A 23,572-nucleotide genomic window follows, 5' to 3' on the forward strand; every position below is an offset into this window, starting at 1 on the left:
ATTCAACGTGAAAGAAATCAAGACAACAAAACCATGCTGCAACCATCTAAAAACTTTTTTTTTTAATAATTGGTGCAATTTTGTAACCTGCCATGTTTCCATACCATACTGAATCACAAATGAGCCAGCAACCTTTTAGCCAAGAATGATGTGCAAAACCACATCAAACAATTCATAATTCACACTGCCAGAAAACCCAGGAAAACTAAGGATTTTTTTTTTTTGTAGGGGGAATCGGGAAACCTTCAGCATGGAGTGGATAGTTCCATCCACTAAACAATTCTATTTTAATTGAATTAATTGAATGTGATCTATATCGATCTATGAAAATTCCATGAAAGTAATACTTTTCCAGAGTCTCATATACAAAATATGGAATTCAGGTGCAGCTGGCCTTTGTAGGTCAATTCCACTGGATACCAAGGAGTTCACAACTAACATTCCAAAGCTTCTTTGCTGTTTCATCATTGCGTCCTTGAGATGACACATATGCTGGTTTACAATCACTGTGATATAAAGGAAGAAAGTATATTAGTAATGTTCCATTGCATTAATAATTCCTATTCTAATTAATTATATTAATTTCAGCATAATTATATTAAATGATTATAATTAATATGTTCAGGCTTAGCAACAAAAAGGCCATAAAGCATACTAATTGTAAGAGGCATATGCCTGAACCATAGACATTACTAATACAAGATATCAGCATTCCTTCCTTTTTCTAACACAGGATTTACACTATATATACAGTATATAATGTAGATTTACAACACACACACATATCCCACTTTGGAACAGCTGCAGTTCAGCCAAAATAAAGCCTGAGGAATACCGGTAGTCCTCCGCTTACGAGCACAATCAAGCTGAAAATTTCCATTGCTAAGCAAGACAATTGTTAAGTGAGTTTTGCCTCATTTTACGACCTTTCTTACTAAATTTGTTGAGTGAATCACTGTCATTGTTTAATATCAGGGTTGTTAAGAGACTCTGGCTTCCCTATGGGTTTACTTGTCAGGTGGTCTCCAAAAGTGATCACATGACACCAGGACACTACTAACTAGCCAGTTGCAATGGTTGTAAGTGTGAAAAACGGCAAGTCACTTTTTTACAGTGCCGTAACTTCGTAAGGTCACAAAACAAATGGTTGTTAGTCGAGGACTACCTATATTGAATTTCATAAGGCAAATTCATCAAGACTGAAAGCCAATTTGGTGTAGTGATTAAAAGTACCAGGTTGGAGCTTGGAAGGCCATGGATTCTAGTTCTGCTTTTGGCCCAAAGCCAGCTAGGTGTTCTGATCTAGGCTTCCCCAGAGAGCACGAAGCCAAGTCCTGGTCCGATAAACCCCTTTTATTTAATTTACAGTGAATTCCTCTCCAGCAAAGTCTTTCCTCTCCCGCAATCTTTCAAGATAGTTCACAATTACCTATCTTTATCAGGCTTGGAGAGTGGCCAGGCCGATATCTTTCAGATGCTGCAATACTTGGCAAGAATGCAGGAATGAACTAATTGTCTCCTGCAAACAACTATCTCCTTTCACTTCTCTTTTATTCCCTATGGGAGGAGCCATTCACCGTCCACCTGTGGCCTTGTTCCCAAGCCTATCCTTGTTCGTTAGCTGTTCATCTGGCAATTCTGTGCATGTGCACACTGGGAACAGGCTCCAGCTGTTCATCTACCTTACTGATGTCAGACTCCGAAGGCAGCTGATAACTGTCAGACAGCCCTGGTCCCATCTCTGCCTCCAACGCAGAGTACTCATCAGAGCCTTCCCCAGACTCCAGAACTGCCTCATGTTCCTCCCCAACCGCCTCACTGTCTGAATCTGCTGCCAACTCCACTGGCCACTGGTGGATCACAACACTAGGTGACTTTGTCCAGTTATTCTCTTTCAACCCTAGGAAGAAGGAAATGGCAAACTACTTCTGGAAATCTTGCCAAGAAAAATGCAGGACTTGTCCAGGCAGTTGCCAGGAGTAAAGACCTCTCCCCACACACCAAACCAGTAAGGCTCATGTCAACTTGTAAAGTGTTGCCATGAATACTATCAAGTGGCATAGAGACGGGAGGGGAATTCCATGCATACTTTTGGCTAGAGTCAGGTCTCATATTCTTGTAATTAGAATGTAAATGTGCATGTCCATAACCTGCCATAGCATCTTGTTGGTGAATGTGAGTTATGACCAAGGCAGAGGGGCGAGGACATGGGTAAAGTTCAGGCACCATTTAGTGTAAATCAGTTTTGGCTCTGCAAGAGTACACGCCAGAATGTTGATCCTAATAAATGAATGGATTTCTTTTGAACTTTTCTCGAGGCTCGTAAATTAATTAGGTCATCTTCTGGGAACTTCACAGCTCATGCATTTGTACTTCCCTCTCCCCACAACATTCTCCCCTCTTCCCTTCATCTTCACTCCTTTCCCTGCATCCCCTTAGCCACTCCCACTGCCTTGGCTTTCTTCTACTCTTTTAATCACCCAGAACAATCATATTTTATTCTGTATCCAGAGCAACCTTGTTTGTTCATATTATACATGTTTCAAGAATGGACCACCTGTAAAATAACTGATCTGTGGACTCTTTTGCACATTCCTTGTACAATGCCATCATTGATTTAATGCATCAAGATACAATTTAGACTACTGGATCTCCTTTTACACAAGTATCCTGGCAGATTTTAGAAGAACACATGCCCATAGTTCGACGGAACACATACTCAACTGGAGTGGCTGTTATGTGGATATCACATACATAACTATGGGTCTTTATCCTTAGCACTAGCTAAGGGAGCCATTGAGGCTGATGTCACCATGAATTTCTATGCAGTGGGACTAGATTCACATTTCTAATCCTTTAAAGCAGTAGTTTGTAACCTTTTTCATCTCATAGCACACATCTCAAAGGCAGGACTTTCAGGCTGCAAAACAAAGTCCCTCACAACACAAGTTGCTGGGACTCAGGAGGAGAAATGGAGGCAATCTGCCTGTCTCAGGGAGGAATTCTGCTGTGCATCTGTGCAGCACTTTCTGAATGATTTCTCTACTTATTAAAGGTACAAGAACGCATCAGTAACTCATTATTAAAGGCTTGATAAGTCCCATACCCAATGTTTGCACTTAGTCCATGGGACAGCCTCACTGATGCTTCAAAATAAGGCCAATAGGAATTATAACTCCTGCTTGTATCCTGGTTTATTTTGAAGTGGTTATCCAAAGCTTCTTTCCCCATCCCAAGCCTTATATGGTGACCAGATGGTTACAGCAAAACCAAAACAATATTTTCTCCTAAGTTTGGAGTCAAGCTTTGTTCTCTCTCACCACATCCCAATGCCAGTCATTCCACATCAACCCACCTGAAATACTTTCCACTGACTGTCTCCATTTCCTCTGTCACTGCACAATATATGCTGGTCTGAGCTCCTTGCCAAGGTGTCTTCACGAAGATAGAAAATACGTTCCACAAAACTTTTAGTGTAAAGGAGTGACGAACAAGTTCAGAAAAAACTGTACCTGGATGCAAAGCATTTACAGTGACACCAGTACCTGTAGGAGATAAACCAGGCATGTATTCAAAAAATGCACTGATAATGGGATCAGACTGTAAACAAACAACGAGGATTTTGTTCAAATTACAAAAAGGAAAAGATGATGCCAGCATAAACTAAAGAATTTCAATAGAAGAGAATATATGTAACTCAAGATTAAACTCTGCAGTCCTTGGTGCCATACTTTTATCATGTTTCCCCGAAAATATGATATGTCCTGAAAATAAGGCCATGCCAGATTTTTGGGGTAAAAATATAAGCTCTCCCCTCCAAATAAGCCCAATGGACAACCTCCCATTTCCAGCTGGGCAGAGTGCCACTAACCGACTCAGCGGTATCCCGAAGGCACCAGGGGACCAGCGCTTGCATGGCTTGGCACCTTCAGGATACCGCTGGTTGGTGAGTGGCCCTCTGCCTGGCCGTAGGGGGAGTTGCACGAGTGCCTATTCCAACCCTGCACACGTGCCTCCCAGTCCTCACCACGACCTGGGCCAGCTCTCCCTGCAGGGTCAGGGCCAGGGCCAGTACCGCCATCTCAACATTGAGGATGGCTTCTTCTGAGAAGCCAGTCGGGCTAGCTGCCTCATGCTGAGTCTGAGCAGCCACAACCATAGAATGGGAAGTGCCACTGCTGGAAGACTCTGCCCCGGTTCCTGAAAGTCTCGGCAGCAGGCAGCTGGCCCGAACGGCTTCTCAGAAGAAGCCATCCTCAGTGTTGGGATGATGGTGGCGGCCCTGGCACTGCAGAGAGAGCTGGCCCAGGTCGTGGTCAGGACTGGGAGGCGCACAAACAGGGGGAAACAGGTGCTTGCGCAACCTCCTCCCCCGTCCAGGCAGAGAGACACTCACCAATCCAGCAGTATCCCAAAGGTGCCAAGCCGTGCAAGTGCCGGTCCCCCTTCCTGCCCCCCTATCTCATATGACTTGGTGCCTTTGGGATACCGCTGGATCGGTGACATTCTGCCAGGCCGGAGAGGGGAGTTGCCGGGCGGCTTCTCTCTTACGAACGGGTTCCCAAAGAGCCTGGCTCCAAAATAATAAGCCCCCTCCCCCAATAATAAGGCCAAGGGCATATTTCAGAGGTCAAAAGAAAATAAGGCCCTGTCTTATTTTTGGGCAAACATGGTAGTTGTATGTGTGGGACTAGTATAGTTTTTAGAAGCTATATCATGGCCTCTATATGAGTCCTGATGTCACCCCTGAATCTGACCTGGCCAGAGCCATTTTGAGGCTTTAGTGTTGCCATGTTGGAACTGAGGGATAGGGAGGGGGAAATAGAGATAGATGGGGTTTTGTAGCCAAAACAAAATACTATCTCCTGGGAACCAAGGACACTTCCACAGACATTAAGAATGCTATAACATAAAATGAAACCATAATTTCATCTTCTATTTTTAGGTCTTTGGTTTTCTGTGGGCAGTATAATAGGATGAGATATTAAAGCTTCTTTTGAAATTTTTTCGATTATGTTAGCCAAATAACTTATAAAAAATTAAGAAGGAAACAAAAAAACATACCTTTCCAGCACCCAGTACCCAGATAAGCATAGATTAATGCCAAGCAAACAATGAAGCAGAAAATAATGCCATAATTAAAGAACTAAGGAGAAAAAAAATCACATTTCTACCCCAAACTGAAAGAGTGGAAAACTAAGAAAACTAAGAATAAATAAGTCATATTCGTAGTCCATTCAATGACAGTTAGGCTAAAGGTGACCATGACTTCCTTTATGTGCAAACAATCATAACTATGGTAGAAGCCTCTCTACTTAGTTTATTTCTTATTACTTAGTCCCACAGCATTCAGTGCAGGTAGTCCTTGACCTACGACCACAATGGGAGCCTAAATGTCTATTGCGAAGCAAGACAGTTATTAAGTGAATTAAGTGACATTTTTGCCAACTGTTAAGTGAATCACTGCAGTTGTGAGTGAATTGTGCAGTTGTTAAGTGAATCTGGCTTTCTCCATTTGCTTTGTTTGTTGGAAGCCAGCTGGGAAAGTTACAAATGGTGATCACATGACCCCGGGACACTGCAACTGCCATAAATACATGTCAGTTGTTAAACGCTCAAATTCTGAACACATGACGATTTGTTAAGTATGAAAACAGCTAAGGAACAAGGGTAGACTTGGGAGTAAGGCCACAGGTGGACGATGATTGACCCCTCCCAGAGGAAATATAAGGAGGAGTGAAAGGGGAGTGGAGTTTGCAGGAGACAATTAGTTCGCTTAATTGGTTCGTGACTCTCCAAGACTCCTTGCCAGTTTTGTAAATATTGGCCTGGCAGCTCTCCAAGCCAGATAAGGTCTGTGACTGTAAATCCTCCCTCGAAAGACTTTGTTGGATGTGAATGGGCAGAATTCACAGTAAATTAATAAAAGGGGTTTATGTTGGGACTAGGAGTTTGCTTCATGCTCTTGGGAAGCCTAGGTCAGAACACTGGTATTTCTGTTCTGTGCATACATACAGGTAGTCCTTGAGCTACAACAATTTGTTTAGTGCATGTTCAAACCTACAACAGAACCTAAAAAATACATGACTGGTATTTGACTGGTTTTCATACTTAACAAATCATTATGTGTTCAAAATTTGAGCGTTTGACAACTGACATGTATTAATGGCAGTTGCAGTGTCCCGGGGTATTTGACTGGTTCCTTTCATCTGGCCACTCTGTGCGCACGCATACAATGGGAACAGGCTCCAACTGTTCATCTGCCTCACTGATGCCTGACTCCGAAGGCAGCTGATTTCTGGCATACGGCTCAGGGTCCCTCTCTGCCTCCAACACAGAGCCTTCATCAGAGGCTTCCCCAGACTCCAGGACTAGCCCATATTCCTCCCCAACCTCCTCACTATCCTAATCTGTTGCCAGATCAGTTTTTGCAGGTTGTTCCTACATGCTGCTGTGTTTGCTTTTCAAGATGAAATTTGTATCCAATTTTCCAATTTCCAATTTTAATAGATTTGTATCCCGCCCAATCCCGAAGGACTCCGGGCGGCTTACATAAAAACAGTTTAAAAGCATTTTTAAAAGTTTAAAATACATAACAGAAACGAGTTAAAAGGAGGACACAACATGCATTCGATCTTAATGGGGCTGAAGGTCAATCTAGATCAACAGCCCCAGGCCTACCGGAACAGCCAGGTCTTAACAGACTTACGGAAGGCCGAGAGAATGGGGAGGGTCTGGATCTCAGGGGGTAGATCGTTCCAAAGGGCCGGGGCAGCTACAGAGAAGGCTCTCTCCCGAGGAGCCGCCAGACGATACTGTGTAGTCGACGGTACTCGGAGGAGGCCCGCCGTATGCAATCTTATTGGGCACTGGGAGGTATGTTGCAGGAGGCGGTCACGGTATCCAGAATGGCAATTTTTGCCATTCTATTTTAAATATTGGTAGCAACAACTGGAATTTTTTTTTAAAAGGTCTTACTTACAATTTTTCCAGTAGTTTTTGCATCTAAATAACATTGCCAATTAAAAACAATGTAAACTTTCAGCTCACCTTGCAGATGTCTAGCCAATTCCCGTGAAAAAAGAATATTGGCCAGTTTGCTATGACAATATGCCAGGCCCCGAAAGTAGAACTTTTCACCCTGGAGATTCTGGAAGTGAATCCTCCCCATGAGATGAGCCACCGAAGACACATTTATAATACGAGCTGGTGCACTTTGTTTCAGGCGTTCTATTAGCAGGAATGTTAAAAGAAAATGGCCTAACAGGAAAGATTATGAACAATAATTTGAGTTTTGTGGTTGCTTTGTTAGATCTGCATGCATTCGTTTTTATTAAACATATGGGTTATGAGGATTTACCGTATATCTATCACAGTATCATATCATGCTACTAAATATCTGCAAGTGTATTAGAAAAACACTACTGCTTAAGAAAAAAATATGTGAAATTTAAAGGAAAAATACAATATTGCATAATTCATAGCGATTCATGACACTGTTTCTCTCAATTCTTGTTATTGTTCAATGATACATAAGCTATCATATGTTTGTAAAATTTGTCAAAAATAAAGCAAAAATGTGTGTGGCGGAGAGGTCTATTCTCAAGAGATGGCTGATAATTAATAAACGAAATAGTTATCCTTAAGGAATTAATCCAATTTATATATCTATCTCTATCTCAAAGCCTGTCTGTCTGTTTGTCTGTCTATCTGTCTGTCTATCTATCTATCTATCATCTATCTATCTATCTAATTTCCAGTGGCAAAATTCAATTTTTCCCCTGTGGCCATGCCCTGGTGGGCGTGGGGTCATGTGACTAAGTGGGCATGGCCAACTTTACATCACTCAAGGTAACCCACCAAGCCATGCCCACCAAGTCACATCCAGAGAACCAACAGAAAAGTTCGGCCAGCCAAGTCTTCTAGCGTTCAACCTGGTTGCTTCTCGCCTCCTACCCATATTTGCTCCATGTGTATGAGCCCAAGAAGGAGGAGAGAAGCAGCCATGTTGATTGCTGTGGCAGCTGAATTTTTCTCCCTCCCTTCAAAGTGAAGCTTCTCAGAAGACAGACACCGGCCACAGTCTGTCCCTTTATGGCCCCTCCTCCCTCCTGGGATCATATATTAAAGACTGCGGCTAGCGGCTGCCTTCTGAGTAGCTCTGCTGCGACGCCATCCCTCTGGCTGCTGCCGTTCTCCTGGCTGGGTCCAACTGTGACTGCATGCACCCCATTGCCTGCTGGTGCCCCTCGCAGCCTGACCTGGCCAGGAGAATGGCAGCAGATAGAGGGATGGCGTCACAGCGGAGCTGCTCAGAAGGCAGCCAAAAATGACTGCTGGCAGCTGGAGGTTTCTAAGTGCAAAAGGCGGCCGAGCTTCATCCTCCCTCACTCCCAAGGCATGAAGATAGGTGAGCGAGGTGAGCAGAGTGGGCGGTGGCTCTGGGGCAAGGCTGAAGCTGAAGAATGGTGCATTCCCCGACCTGGTCGATGCAGTTCTCGACTCTGGGGCCTCGGGGAACAGCTGTTCATGGGCCCAGGGCCCCAACCCAAGGCAAAGGGCAAGCGGGCGGCATACATTGCTTACCTTTGGTAAGGCAAAGAGACTGGCAAGGTAGGGCGGGGTAGGACGAGATAGGGCAGGGGTGGGTGGGTGGAGCGAATGGCCGGAAGCAGCAAATGGCAAGTGGCCAGAAGGGGTGGCCGGCAAGCAGCTAGAAGAAGTAAGCAGAGACCGGACTGGTATGGGCAGGGCCACCCAGAGTGGTTTTTACCAGTTTGGCGAACCACTTCAAATCGTCCCTACCTGTTCACCTGAGCCAGTTCAAACCAGTGAAATTTCACCCCTGATTCATTGCCTTTCAGATACTCTGAATATTTGTATATGTCGTAAACTCCTAAACCTGATAGATATGAAAAAGTAATTGTCCCTTAGATTCAGTAACTGGCCGAACTCACATTTAAATAATTTCTACCATTAACTTGATATTTTGGGTCCTATCATAACATTTTTCTACAATTTAGATCTAGGCTTTGACTTGGCCATTCCAAAGAAGTAAATATATTTTTCTTTCATATCCTTGTAAACCTGTGCACATATTTGCAATTGCTGCTTGCAGATTCCTGTGTGACCCGCCTGCACTTCAGCTGATGGACAAATGATCTGATAGTCTCTCATAGCTTTCTTTAATAGTGACAAGTCATCCAGATCTGGAATAGGAAAGCATTTCCACCTGCCCCCATGCTTGACAGTTGGTATGAAGTCTTTATTGTGAATGCAGCATTTGTTCTGGTATACCAATTGTTCTATACAGTATGTCATGTGTTCCATTCTTGACATATAGAACAATCCTACAGATATCTGGAGAGTAGATGGCGCAGTGGTTAAATGCAGCACTGCAGGCTACTGCTAGATCAGCAGTTCAGCGGTTCAAATCTCACCGGCTCAAGGTTGACTCAGCCTTCCATCCTTCCGAGGTGGGTAAAATGAGGACCCAGATTGTTGGGGGCAATATGCTGACTCTCTGTAAACCGCTTAGAGAGGGCTGAAAGCCCTATGAAGCGGTATATAAGTCTACTGCTATTGCTATTGCTATTCAGGTGATTTTTGAGATAGCCATTAATGTTCTTCCTAATGACCCATGACTTTTATGCTTCTACTCTCTCATGAATCCCATTTCTGCTCAGAGCTTTTCTGATAAAGGAATTGTGAGAACTGACTTCAGCCAAAGCAAGTGATGTCATTTTTGGTGACTTCTTGGATGACTATACTATGCTCTTGAAATAACTTTTACACGACATTGTCCTTCATGCAAATGGTTTTTAATGTTCAGAAGATTCATGGTTTCCCCAAATCTTCTCCATTTCAAGAGTCCTGGTAGACTAGTGGAACCCTCAACATTTAGAAATGAATTTGTAAGCTTTGCCAGACTGATAGACATCATGTTTTTTTTAAACAGAGGCCTTTTGAGCAGGATACACTATGCCTTTAAGAATCTCTATGGTAAGAACTTCCCTGTGATTTATTTAATTCAATTTATATGGCTGCTCATCTCACCATGGTGACTCTGAGCAGGTTAATAATAGTTCAAAACACGACCAATAATGGGAATAAAATGGATAATTAAAAGCCAAGGTAAACAAAATCTGATGGACTGATCAGGAAAGCCAAAGTTTGTGAGTTTTATATAAGGCAGGCCCCAATCAACAGAGCCTCCCTACAGCTGAACTGAGATTTAGGTTGATTACATTTTCAGACTAGCAAATTGCACATTGGAAAATTCTGTTTATGAAATAAATGAATCAAATAGGAAAAGCCGGCAATATTTTTGCTAGTTCATCTTTATATATCAATTAAGATGCATATGAAACTCCAACAGCATTCAACATGAAAGAAAAGCAAGAATTTAGAAAATCTGAAAAAAAGAGACTTTCTTTCACAGAACTGTTTAAAATATGTAGACAGCTTTCAACAATTTTGTGTTTTAAACCCTGGTTGAATTCAAATATATTTAAAAGTTCATTTGAACTTTCCTGTGGCTGGTGATTGGAGCTGCTGGCTGGAAGGGGGGAAGCAGATAGACAAAGAGGACTAAGGTAGTGGCCCGTGCGCCGTTATGTCCATAAACCAAAATAGTAATAATACATTCTGGATTAGTGCGCTTGAAATTGTGATTTTATTTATTTCAAAATGTCCGGTTTAGTTCAATGTAATAGTTGTCTTGCACCTGTCTTAGGCAGTACTCCTTTCAAATTTGGATACTGTCCCCTTTGTAAACAAATTACTAGTCTACATAGACAGATTACCTAGCTAGAATCTCTAATCTGTGCTCTCCAAACAGAAATTAGGTGTCCAATACGGCCATTCCACTCTATGGAGATGCCACACTATCAGCCCCCCCTACCACAAAGATCCTGCAGGAGAAGAGCAGTTTGGACAACCGTGGGATCTGGCAGGGTGAGAGCTGTGAACCATAAACACAAAGCTTTTGCTGTGACCCAGCACAACAGATATAGCACCCTTGCTGACCCTAAAGAGACAGGTCAAGGTAGTTGTGATAACGATGACTCAGAAAAGCAGGGGATCATGGCCCAAAATGAAGAACTTACTTCGGAAAGACGTAATGGGGAACCAGGTATCACACATCAGTCGTACAAGAAGAGCAAGGTATGCAAAAAGAGAAGTCACCTTTTGGTTGGTGATTCAATCATAAAGGATGTAAATTTAGGAAAGGATATGAAGGTTTTAAAAGAGGTCAGGTGTCTGCCAGTTGCTACTGCCAGCAGAGACAAGAGATGTATTGTTAAGATAGTCAAGAATGCAAGACTGTGATGTTGATGCTATTATACATCTTGGCTCAAATGATCTGTCCCAAAAAGATGTACTTTCTGTGAAGAATGATTTCCAGAGCTTGAGGTATGAACTTAGTAGTATAGGTTGTGTTCTGACCCCCACCTTGCCCGTTCAAAAACTACAGCCAAACAGAACTTCAAAGGAAATATTGTTATCAGTCCCGGCTTTTGCTGGCTGCGAGCCCAAAATAAACACAGATAAATTCTCCGGCAAAAAGTTAAACAGCAAATGCAAAAACAAACTCTTACAGCAAACTTCTCCAAGTTGGTTTCTCTGAATCATGAACACAAACGGGGAACCTTGACTAGAATAGGAACGGAATGGAATGGAACGGAACGTTGACTTCTGCAACTCAGGCATGGCACCATCAGTCATTTTTATCCATAGGAGGAGAGATCCTAACGAGCCACAGCTGCTCGTTAACACCTCCTGTGAGCATCCCAAAACAACTCACAGGAGGTTTCTGCTGAGTCACAACAACGTTGTAGGCTTATCTTTTCAGAGGTTTTACCAGTATATAAGGAACAAAAAGGGAAGGGCCAGTGTGTAGCAGAGTTTAATGTGTGGCTAAAGCAGTGGTGTAAAAGGGAAGGCTTTGGTTTTATTAGTCATGATGTCTGCAGCTGGTCCAATGAAAAACTGTACAAAAGAGATGGTTTGCACCCATCCAAGAAAGGGACTGAGTTACTTGGCATTAAATTCATAGATTTTCTGGATAAACATTTAAACTGAACAGCAAGGAAAGAGAATTAATTGATACAGAGCATTTCTGTCTCCACCAATTTAAAATTCATAGAGTTATCAGTGCATGTAACACAGATGTTTGTGTGGGTAAGATTATTACTCCCGCTGTCAAGCAAAACCAAGCATTTAATAGTGAGTGCCATACCACAGTGTTTTTCAACCACTGTGCCGTGGCACACTAGTGTGCCGTGACATAGTGTAAGGTGTGCCGTGGGAAAAACACTTTATATATAGTCAATATAGGCACAGAGTTAAATTTTTTAACATTTTCTAATGGTGGTGTGCCTCGTGATTTTTTTCATGAAAAAAAGTGTGCCTTTGCACAAAAAAGGTTGAAAAACACTGCCATACCATGTGCATGAATCATACAAGTGGTAAGAAAATAGGGGCAGTCAGGCATAACACAAGTTATGTAGACAGTAAACACAGGGTCAATCAAAATAGACTCAGATGTCTATACACAAATGCACAGAGTATGAGGAATAAACAGGGTGAATTAGAAATTCAAGTAAAAGAGGGCAGATATGATATTGTTGCCATTACAGAAACTTGTGGGATGAAACCGACAAATGGAACATACAGCTAGAAGGATTTAAATTATTTAAAAGAAATAGACCAAATAAAAGAGGAGGTGGAGTTGCACTGTATATAAGAAATAATTACCTCTCTACAGAAATAGAGCACAACGATGATGAGAACTATCTTGAATGCATTTGGGTCAATATTAAAGGTTGTGAGGGAAATGACATTGCCAAAAGTCTATACTACAGGCCACCCAACCAAGCAGAGGAAGTAGATGAACTTTTTGCTATACAGCTAACTAAGATATGTAGGAAGCACACCACAATAGTAGTGGGGGATTTTAACTACCCTGACATCAACTGGGAAACAAACTCTGCACCAAGTGGAAGATCCAACAGGTTCCTAACAAACCTAGCAGACAACTTTGTTTCCCAAAAAGTAGAGAAGGGAACAAGGGGATCAGCTATATTGGACTTAATTCTCACTAACAGAGAGGAAATGATAGAAGGTGTTGAAACCACAGGAACCCTGGGGGCAAGAGACCATGCAATATTGGAATTCAACATTATGCAAACACAAGTAGTAGAACAAAGTGAAACTAGAGTCTTGGACTTTAAGAGAGCTAATTTCAATAAACTTAGAGAGAGCTTGGGAAAAATTCCATGGATGAGAATCCTCAAGGAGAAAACAACTCAAGAGTCTTGGGAAATTTTGAAAAATGAGATTATAAAAGCCCAGTGTAGCACAATACCAATGAAGAACTTAGGAGTCCTCCTGGACCCACAGCTGACTTTTGACCACCAGCTGTCAGCTGTGACCAGGGGGGCATTTGCCCAGGTTCGCCTGGTCCGCCAGTTGCGGCCCTACCTAGACCGGGAGGCTCTCACAACAGTCACTCGAGCCCTTGTGATCTCTAGGCTGGAATACTGCAATGGGCTCTACATGGGGTTGCCCTTGAAGTGCATCCGGCGACTACAGTTAGTCCAGAATGCAGCCGCGCGAGTGATAGTGGGCGCACCGCGGTTCGCCCACGTTACACCTGTCCTCCGCGAGCTGCACTGGCTACCTGTTGGTCTCCGGGTGCGCTTCAGGGTACTGATGACCACCTTTAAAGCACTCCATGGTAGTGGATCTGGGTACTTGAGAGACCGCCTCCTGCCGATTACCTCCCTTCGACCAATTCGATCGCACAGACTGGGCCTCCTCCGAATCCCATCTGCCAGTCAATGCCGACTGGCGACCACACAGAGGAGAGCCTTTTCTGTTGCAGCTCCGACCCTGTGGAACGATCTCCCCGCTGAGATCCGTACCCTCACCACCGTCCAGACCTTCCGCGCAGCCCTCAAGATCTGGCTCTCCCAGCAGGCCTGGGGATAGGTTCCTAATTCACCCGCCCGAGTGTTTGATTGTTGAACGAAAGTTGTGTTTCACTATTTTTTTTCTTTGTTCACATTTTGTTTTGTTTTTGATGTTGCACTTCCCTCCCTTGTGATTGTAAGCCGCCCTGAGTCCCCTCAGGGAAAAGGGCGGCCTATAAATTTTAATAAATTCAAATTCAAATTCAAATTTAAGAAGAAAAATAACAGCTCCCCAAAGAAACCAGCATGGCTGCATAAAGAACTCTCTGACAAATTCAAAGACAAAAAAGATAAGTATAAAAAGTGGAAAGGGAGGGATATAACTAAGGCAGAATATCAGCAAATAGCCACAGCATGTAAAGATGAAGTGAGGAAAACTAAGGTTCACAATGGAGAAAGGCTTGCCACAAAAATAAAAAATAACAAAAAAGCGGAAACAACTGGTCCTTTGCTAGGAAAAAGTGGCAAGAAGGTGGCAAGCAACAGGGAGAAAGCAGCACTATTTAACTCATGTTTTGCATCTGTCTTTACACAAAGGGATAAAACAGTCCAACCTATCAAAAACAGCACCACAAAAATCAGATTAGGAACACAAATTGAAATAGGGAAGAAAACGGTAAGTGAGCACCTGTCTACTCTAGATGAGTTCAAATCACCAGGACCGGATGGATTACACCTCAGGGTTCTGGCAAACGAGATCTCAGAACCACTGAATTATATCTTTCAGAGATCCTGGAATACCAGAGGACTGAAAAAGAGCTGTTGTGGTTCCCATCTTGAAAAAAGGAAAAAAAATAGATCCAGGAAACTACAGACCTATCAGCCTGACCTCAATACCAGGAAAGATCTCGGAATTCTTCTGGAAGATAAAGGAGAAGCCACAATCTCTGTTTTGGAGAATCTGCATATAAATGTGGAGGAGGTTGTACTGAAGTTGCAAGATCCAAATGCCAAATGTTGAAATAATAGTGAGGGAGGAGGGTGAGGTTTGTGGTAGGATTAAACTCTTTCAACATTCTATTATAAACATTCAGTGTTGTAATGGGAAAATGATAATATCTTTTATTGGGCTATTATCTTGTAAACTTGCATGAATAAGGGTATGTATTCTGCTTTTGGTTTTAAAATGGGCTTTCCTATTTGACTGGAAGAGTTGTTTAGCATGTAAAAATTGCAAACAATAGGTCTTAAAAGATTGCAATGCAAAAATAAATGTTATTGAAAACGAAAAAAAAAAAATACCAGGAAAGATTCTGGAAAAAATAATCAAGCAATGAATTAGCGAGCACCTAGAAGCAAACAAAGTAATAGCCAAAAGCCAACATCGGTTTGTCAAAAACAGATCATGCCAGGTTGGTAGATGGAAGAGTATAACTTAAAACTAGCTAAACTTAGTGAAACTTAGTGATAATAGATACAGTTAAATAAATAATTGATAATGATAATAATGTATACAATGTGTAGTGTTATGATAAGTAATAACTGGATATGAATATTGAATGGCACCCATGAAAGGAAGATTAGAAACCCTTTTGGATTATATATAAAGGTTAATAATAATAAAAAAAAGAATTAAGTTAGATTCAGTTAAATCTTGATTACTAGGGGGAAAATGATATGATGTAGGATATAGTCCAATAAAGGAGGGATAATGATAATAACATATATATATATATATATATATATATATGTATGTATGTATGTATGTATGTATGTATGTATATGTATATGTGTATGTATGTATGTATGTATGTATGTATGTATATATATATATATATATATATATATATATATATATATATATATACACACACACACACACACACACACACACATATACATACATACATACATACATATATATAACATCGCATTTCCTTATACAATATAAGGAAATGAGATGTAAATTGTAAACAGTGATTTGGAAAGAAGGATAGAAAACTTTGTTATTAAATATTATGGATGTTTAGCTAGAATAGGATATAAGGATTTAGTGTCATTGGAGGATTTTAGAAATAGTAAATGTAATGCCAGTATGTGGTTATGTATTAAACCTTGGTATATTTTATGATGAAGGATGTTTAAACAACTATAGTCAAATGAAAATGGAGGTATGATGATGGTAACATGTTTAAATATCTGAGTTAAAATACTTGAGTTAATATGAATTATGCTTGATGACTGTGGAAGTTTTTTGTAACCAACTGATACACTTTCTACAGTATGTAAAAAAGGAAGATTTTATGTGTTGTGTTTGTTTTGAAAATTAAAAAAAATCACAGTGTCATCAAGAAAAATAGTAATTTCCTTGAGAATAATTAGGATAATGTGATTACCATTAATTTAAATAAATGAGAAGCAATAACTCTTATCTCAATCAGGGCTCACAGAGCCTTAAGGAAAATCTGTTCCTCTATATAACAAGTACAATCTTGTGAAAAGCCTCTGCAGAGTTCAACCATTTCATAAAGATAAAAGGAATATTGCAATGTAAGCTCAGTCTTTTACATATGTGGGTGCAACATTGCAATTGTTATATAAAAGAGGCAGACCTAGCATTGCAACATCGCAACACTTGTTTTCTTGTTTATCCTCCCTGCACGCGTCCACATGCAGAAGCACACAAATCTTTCCAATCTTTATGTGCGGCCCAAAACTCTAACTTCTCATAGCACTTTAAGACAAAAGGGGGTGGGGGGGAAAGGCTTAAATAAATCTTTCTAAGAGAAAAAATGATCAAAGAGATGAAATTCAGCAACCTTACCAAGATGGTTGACTCCAAAATGCGTCTCAAAACCATCAGCTGTCTTTGAATAGGGGCACATCATAACCCCTGCATTGTTGATGAGTATGTTGAGTTCTTTCTCCTCTGCAAGAAAAAAACCTCCACGTAGGTCATATGAATAAAGAATCCCAAGATCAAAAATACTGGAACTGGAGTCATGGAAACATAGTCACAGTTCAATTTCTTTCAGATTTTCCCATGAACATTTTGGCAAGGTAAAATTTGGTCCTACAAAATCACTCCAGAAAGCAGGACCGGAAGCAGCAACTCCTCTTCTGTTTCATTCAGTACAGTACTTCCTTTAGGGTTGCTTTGGCAATCCTACTAGTTGAAGTATTGTTATGCCGGCAGAGGTCTAATTTTAGACTCTGTAGACATGTTAATGTTGTTTTCAAAAACCAAAACTGTTTTTAACCTGTTTTGGTATTTAGAATTGTTTTTATATTTCTGTCTTTAAACCACCCAGAGTTGCTCTGGATAGCGAGATGGGCAGCATATATGCATTTAATAAATACATAATAAATAAAAAGCATGCCTGAATTTTATCATGTCTACTGGATTTTTAGGCAAATATAATCAGGTATCATTTTGCCCAAGGTCACACAGAAAACAATGTGCCTGAGACATACCTTTCAAGAAATTACTGGCAAATTCTCTGATAGATTTGGTGTCTGCCAAGTCTAGTTTTTTTGCTGTAACCTCTTGGTTTCCCGTCTGGATCCGGATTTCATGGGCTGCCTTTTCTGCTTTTGCCATATCTCTGCAAGCAAGGATGACTCTGGCACCTGCAACCATTAAAATACTAAAAATAGCACAAGAAGTTACATGCATAGAGGGTTACTATCCAAATTGCCATTTGGGGACAATTTTCCAGAAACAAAATTAATGCAAAAATAAAGATAACAATAGACATAATCCTTGAAGAATACGACTTTAAGAAAAAAAAGACTGAGGGTGAAAAAATAATAATTTTTAAAAACCTTGGGACTTTTCTTGACAGGCTAAATCAAGGATATAATTCAAAACAATTGCAATAATTTGTGGAAAGACATAAATATTGGTTAAATGGAAAAAATCACCAACATTTTTGGTTAGGAGCTGCCAAAAAAGCCAATGCAGTTCTGGGCTGGATCAATAGAGGGATAACATCAAGGTCGTGTGAGTAGAGTAGAGTAGTGTAGAGTAAAGTAGGGTAGAGGAGAGTGAGAGGAGAGGCAGAGAAGCTGGAGGGGAGCCGATCCAAGCCTTCCAAAAGAAAGAGGCTGGGGGAAAGTGTGTGTGCTACAACATGGCTCTTTGCCTGGCTTCCTGCCTCCTCCTGTGGTCTCCTCGCTGGTGCTCTCCCTCCCCAAGTGTAATGACTTCCTCCCCAGGCCCTCATCCATTTCTCACACAGACTCACACAGCTGGATAAAACTATATAAAAATCCAGCCCAGCTTCACTGTTTACAAGTTTGAAAAGGCAACATGGCTCCGCCTGAAATCAAACTACACTTGAGGAGGGAGAGCCCAAGCAAGCACTGAAGAAGCAGGAAGCCAGGCAAAGAGCCATGTTGTAGCACACACACTTTCCTCCAGCCTCTTTCTTTTGGAAGGCTCTCCTCCAGCTTCTCTGCCTCTCCTCTCACCCCAGCCTGCCAGTAGGAGATGAGTGGGTGGGCTTTATTGCGTTCCAGCCATTTCCCACCCAGACAACAGGCTGCATTTGCAATGGGGGAGGTATTTGGGGAAGATAGCAGGGGAATGGGAGGGATGGCAGAGGAGCTGCTTTCCAGACATTGGAAAAGATATCCAATCCAGTGTGTGTGTGGGGGGGGGTGTTTGAGAGAGAGTGAGTGAGAGAGGAAAGGGGGTAGGAGAGATAGTGCAATCCAACTTCCGTGTATGTGTGTGCGTGTGTGTTTGAGAGAGGGGGAGAGGGAGGGAGAGAGGGAGGAAGGAGGGGAAAGAAGAAGAAAAAGAAAATGAAAGAAGGAAACTTCTTTCGCAAAGGAGAAAAACAAATGGTGTCGCTTTAAATCGGAACTGAGCATGCCTGGATGTGGAATTCTGGGAGTTGAAGTCCAGAAGTCTAAAAAAATGTGAAACCCACCACTGTGTCAGTGGCTCACCAACCATAAACCTCACTGCACATCACTGGTAGTAAGGTATATCTAACCTATCAAAGCGAAGAATTAGGGGGGCATGAAAACTTCCTGTTCTTGAAAGGCTATCCCAGAGAAGATGAGATTAATTTATTCTCCAGAGCACTACAAAGCAGGACAAAGAAAGATCCAACCTAGAAGTAAGGAGAAATGTTCTGAGAACAATTAATCAATGGAGTAGCTTGATTCCCAGAATTGTGGGTGTTCCAACACTGAAGATTTGCAAAAACAGACTGGACAACCATTTGACCAAAATGATATAACGTCTTCTGTCTTGAGCAGGACTAGAAGACTTCAAGGTCCCTTCCAGCCCTATGATTCTATGTTGTAATACCAATAAATTAATCACTCAAGATAAACTCCCTATTCCAAATGGCACAAATTATAATCTCATAAAAATGCTTGCCAGACTGGCAAACATCAATCAATAGACTTACTTGAAGTGGGAAAAATAAGAGTAAGATTCAAGAGTTTGCAAGACTTAAAACAAAGAGGTCTGTATTTCCTAACCTTAACTTATATCGTGATGGCTAAACTTTTAGACACCAAGTGCCCAAACTGTGCATGCGTATGCCCAAACTGAAAGGTGTGTGCGTGCGCACGAACATGCATACATGCTGACATGTGCACATGCATGCACCAACATGTGTGCACGTGGGAACATGTAAGTGCGCGGACAGCTGGCCAGCGGGAGGCGGGGCATCCCAACACCAGCAGCATGGCAAGAAGTAAGATCTTTTTTTTTTGTGAGCTTCTGTTTTGTCGTTTACAGGGAAACAGACGCTCACGAAAGAAACGCCATGGAGATCTGCCCTGGGACAATGGCAGGCATCCCAGCAGAGCGGGTTCTGGGACCATGCAGGGGCAACTCTCTAGGCTGCATTTTGAATCCAGGTTGGTTGAGTTCTCAGATGCCATGTGGTGAGTTGGGTAAAGGACCAATATTATCATGCCTTAATCCCATCCCCCTGGAGCTGAAGGAGAGAACTCTTTATTATGTAAAGGGACTGGCTTGGCTTTCTTAATGGCCCATTGACAAAGTGGGTGGGGGCAGGAAGCTGCAGGGAGCTATTCTGTCTTTAAAATGTTTCTCCCTTTTCATATCCAGAGAAATATTCTGCCTTTTCAATATTTCCTAGGATATTTCATTTTTCTGGGAGAGGGCTGGGTGATAACTTCCTATAGTCCCTTGCAGTGCACCAAGAATAGGCACATAGGCGCCCAACAGAATGAACTACCAATATAGGCTGTCAGGATTGCATTGTGTCTAGCATGTGTAGATTTCCCTGACACTGTGTGCCATATGCTCCATATATACATACATAAGTATTGCAAGCAGCCCCCTGGTATCAGATGTGGAAATGCTGAGATCTCCAACCAAGACAAAGATTTCTTCTTATGTACAGATAATGCAATTCCAGATAAATACAATGTACATACCCATAATAAGTTCACTATTTAAATATAGAGCTTTTGATGCATTCGTTGGGAAGAACAGTATAGCTATAACACACAATAAACAAAGGCTAAGAAGAAAATAAAAAACACAACTACTTCCATTTACCTCATCTTCATGAATGGAGATCAGCACTTATCTAGCTAGCTCAAGTTATAGTACCAATTGTAAATGGTAAACTAGGTCAGAATTACAGGTGGTTCTTGGTTAATAACCACTCATTCAACAATCACTGAAACTTGCAGTGGTGCTGAAGGAGCTCCAGCCATCGCAGCATCCCAAGGTTGTGTGGTCACTATTTGTGACCTTCTTTAGTGGTGTCCTACAAACAAGTCAATGGGGAAACCAGCAGGAGGTTGCAAATAGAACCACAACCCATTCTTGTTTAATGACAGTGTGGAATTCAATGCCACTGGAAATACCTGGACTGCTGCCACTAAGCAACGCAGTCACATGACATCATATTTTACAACTGCATTGTTGAGAGATGGAAATTTGAGTCTCAACTGTTGTTGTTAACAGAAGAACTACCTGCTTTGAATTGTACAGTTCACTTGATGTCAAAATCAGCAGCAGGACGTTAATGGAAATAAGTCTATTTCATAAAAGGGGAACACTATTGTGGAGACCTGACTTGTGTTCATACAATGTGTTTAAATCTTAGCTGAGTTTTGTGCAAGTTCAGCCTGTTTATTTCAGTTCATGGTATAATGTACTGAGTGAACAAAAAGTGGCTTAATTTTATCATGAGCTAAACTACATTCTTGCATGCTAAAAAGAGATAGTGTGATGCAAAGTGAACAGGACAGCCTGTACATTTTGAGGAATCTCACAGTATGTGTCAATAAAAACCTTGTAAGCTGCAGCAGCCTTAGCTAATCAATGTAACTACCTTAATTGACTTTGACTGCTAGAGACAAGAATGCAAGCATGAAGGTTGACTTGTGTTGCATAAGAATTTTCATCTTATGCAGGATTACTGCCACTTTATATTACAATGTATTTAAAAAGAGATTTTTTTTGCAAAATCTGAATCTCCTAAAATTGTATTACATTCTACTAATGATGAACTTAGATTCTGCTGTGAAAGCCAAAGTTCCCTGCCCATCTTGAATTCCTTTTATTACAATTTCTGGGGGATATAAGGGATAAACACAAATGAATAACTTGCCTCTTCTTGCAAGGTCTCGCGCTGTTTCCTTCCCTATACCAGTGTTGGCTCCAGTGATCACTACAACTTTCCCATTCAATTGCGCTGCAGACTTGCACACCCTTCCTCCAACATACTTCCTGTAAATGTAACCGTCATTTAAATGGGTGAGGTTTTAAAATCCAGTCCCTTGTTGAAGTACTCGCAATGCAATGCGATTTGTCATAGCAATCCAAGTTAGCTTCTTATGCATATAACATCCACACACTCACAGAGGGGGTGGGGGTGAGGATACTCCGCACATACAACAGGGAAAAGCCCAATTCACCAGAAATCGAGAGAGCGCTAATATAGGACATTATATTATAGAGTTCACCGATTTAAAGATTTTTTTAAAAAAAAAAATCAGCTTTTTTCTCCTTTTTGAAATTGCACTGGCGAGAGTTTTCCAGGCCACAAGAGTTAAGTCAAATCAACCCCACTACAAACCTGACATACGGCACTAGCACAAATACTGAAAGAGGGACCAAGGCCAAGAGCGGCAACACGGACCCCAGAAACCCCAGCATCGTCGCCGACTTGTCTGATCCGTTCGCTTTGCTTCTTGCGAGGGTGGAATCGCTCCGTCAAAAAGAAGGCGCGGCCTCGCGAGGCTAATAAAGGCGCTACTTCTGAGGTCTCTCGGAGGGGAGGCGCTGCGGGCACTGAAGAGGCGGCGAACCAGCCTGGATATCCGGTGAAATGGCTTCAGCCGCTGCAGGTTGCGGGGCTGGAAAGGATGCTCAATTTCTCTCTCTCTCTCTCTTCTCCCCCCCCCATACAAAACGTTGTCCCTGGAGAAATGTCATTATCTGAAATGTAATAATGTGCCGTCTACGTTCCGGTTTGGGCAGGAGCAGGTCTGCCCTTACATCTGGCGTTGCCTGAGAAGGTTTAAGGTTGGAGCTGTAGGAGGCCGTGTGGTCCACGAGCCGATCTGAAATACAAAATGGAAAGTGCGATGCAAAAGACCAGCGTTTTTTCGGGTTTCCAGGATATGTAGCCTCTTCCTTTCTATTGGAGGGGGGGGGGAGTAAGTGCTATTCGCTTTATGCGATGTGAAATTCAGCATCTTTGTGGGTCTTCTAAGTCACAACAAGGATTGTATGCACAGTACTGTCTAATGTTTTGTTTTCCTTGACTCTACAAGTAACTTTCGTTGATGGGATAATGAGAGAACTATATACTGGTTTGCAAGAGAATCAGGAGACTCCATCAGGGAAGGGGGCAAGAGATATCAAAACAAGTCAAGATGGCTCCTGTGAACAAGTAATCAAAGCCCCAACTCTTTTTAATATGAATTCCTGGTATAATGCATTTTTTTTAAAAAAAGACATCTACACTCCCTCCCTTCCCCGCCCACCCCTACCCCCAGGATATCCTTGAAAGTAGTCTCTATATTAGCGATCTTAGCTTGCATAGGAGGTATACCATGAGCAACAATTTTGGTAAAATTGGACTTTGTGCATGTCTCATACAGGTCAAAACTGACTACTATTGCCCTTATTATTTCAGGGAATGCAACATGGTATATGTATGATTTAGACTGGCAACCTAGCCTACACTACTGTATATTTAACTTACTAAAAAGGGTTATGCAAAAGTGTCACCTGGCCTGCATCATGATGGGTGGTAGAAGTCAATGTCTATGGATCTCATCTGGTGACCAGGAAATGGAAAGTATGAAGAAGGATGCTAAAGTGAAATGATCAAGTGAAAGAGAACCTGGCATGAAAAAAATGTATATCAGAGTATGATTACTTCCCAAAATGAGGATGAGAAAAGATAATGTAAAATACAGTATGTATATAGAGAAAACATTGAAGGGAATGTAACCAACAGGGACAATGAACAGATACAATTGAAAGAAACAAAGAAAATCATAACAACTTTAGTGAAAACGAAATATGGGAAATATGAGAAGAGTATGCTCACATACAAGATCTTTCTCCTTTTCTGGATATATACCATGCAGGTAGTCCTTGATGTATGACCATTCATTTAATGACCATTTAAAGTTAT

General features: G+C 41.6%; 1 protein-coding gene across 1 annotated transcript; it reads right to left on the reverse strand.

Moving 5' to 3' along the window:
- Nucleotides 1–40: 40 nt before the first annotated feature.
- LOC106544503 (retinol dehydrogenase 12) lies at nucleotides 41–22,182 on the reverse strand. Its single transcript, XM_087721199.1, has 7 exons — nucleotides 22,001–22,182; nucleotides 21,533–21,651; nucleotides 17,391–17,546; nucleotides 16,741–16,845; nucleotides 7,051–7,260; nucleotides 3,356–3,545; nucleotides 41–506 (listed from the first exon to the last, which is right to left on the reverse strand). The coding sequence occupies exons 1-7, from the start codon at nucleotides 22,078–22,080 to the stop codon at nucleotides 404–406; spliced, it is 963 nt and encodes a 320-aa protein (XP_087577325.1). The 5' UTR covers nucleotides 22,081–22,182; the 3' UTR covers nucleotides 41–403.
- Between the last annotated feature and the right edge of the window lie 1,390 nt (nucleotides 22,183–23,572).

This window comes from Thamnophis sirtalis, unplaced genomic scaffold (assembly GCF_051295495.1).
Source record: "Thamnophis sirtalis isolate CommonGarterSnake01/CBP01778 unplaced genomic scaffold, rThaSir2_p1.2 scaffold_1, whole genome shotgun sequence".
In the NCBI taxonomy this organism is placed as follows: Eukaryota; Metazoa; Chordata; class Lepidosauria; order Squamata; family Natricidae; genus Thamnophis; species Thamnophis sirtalis.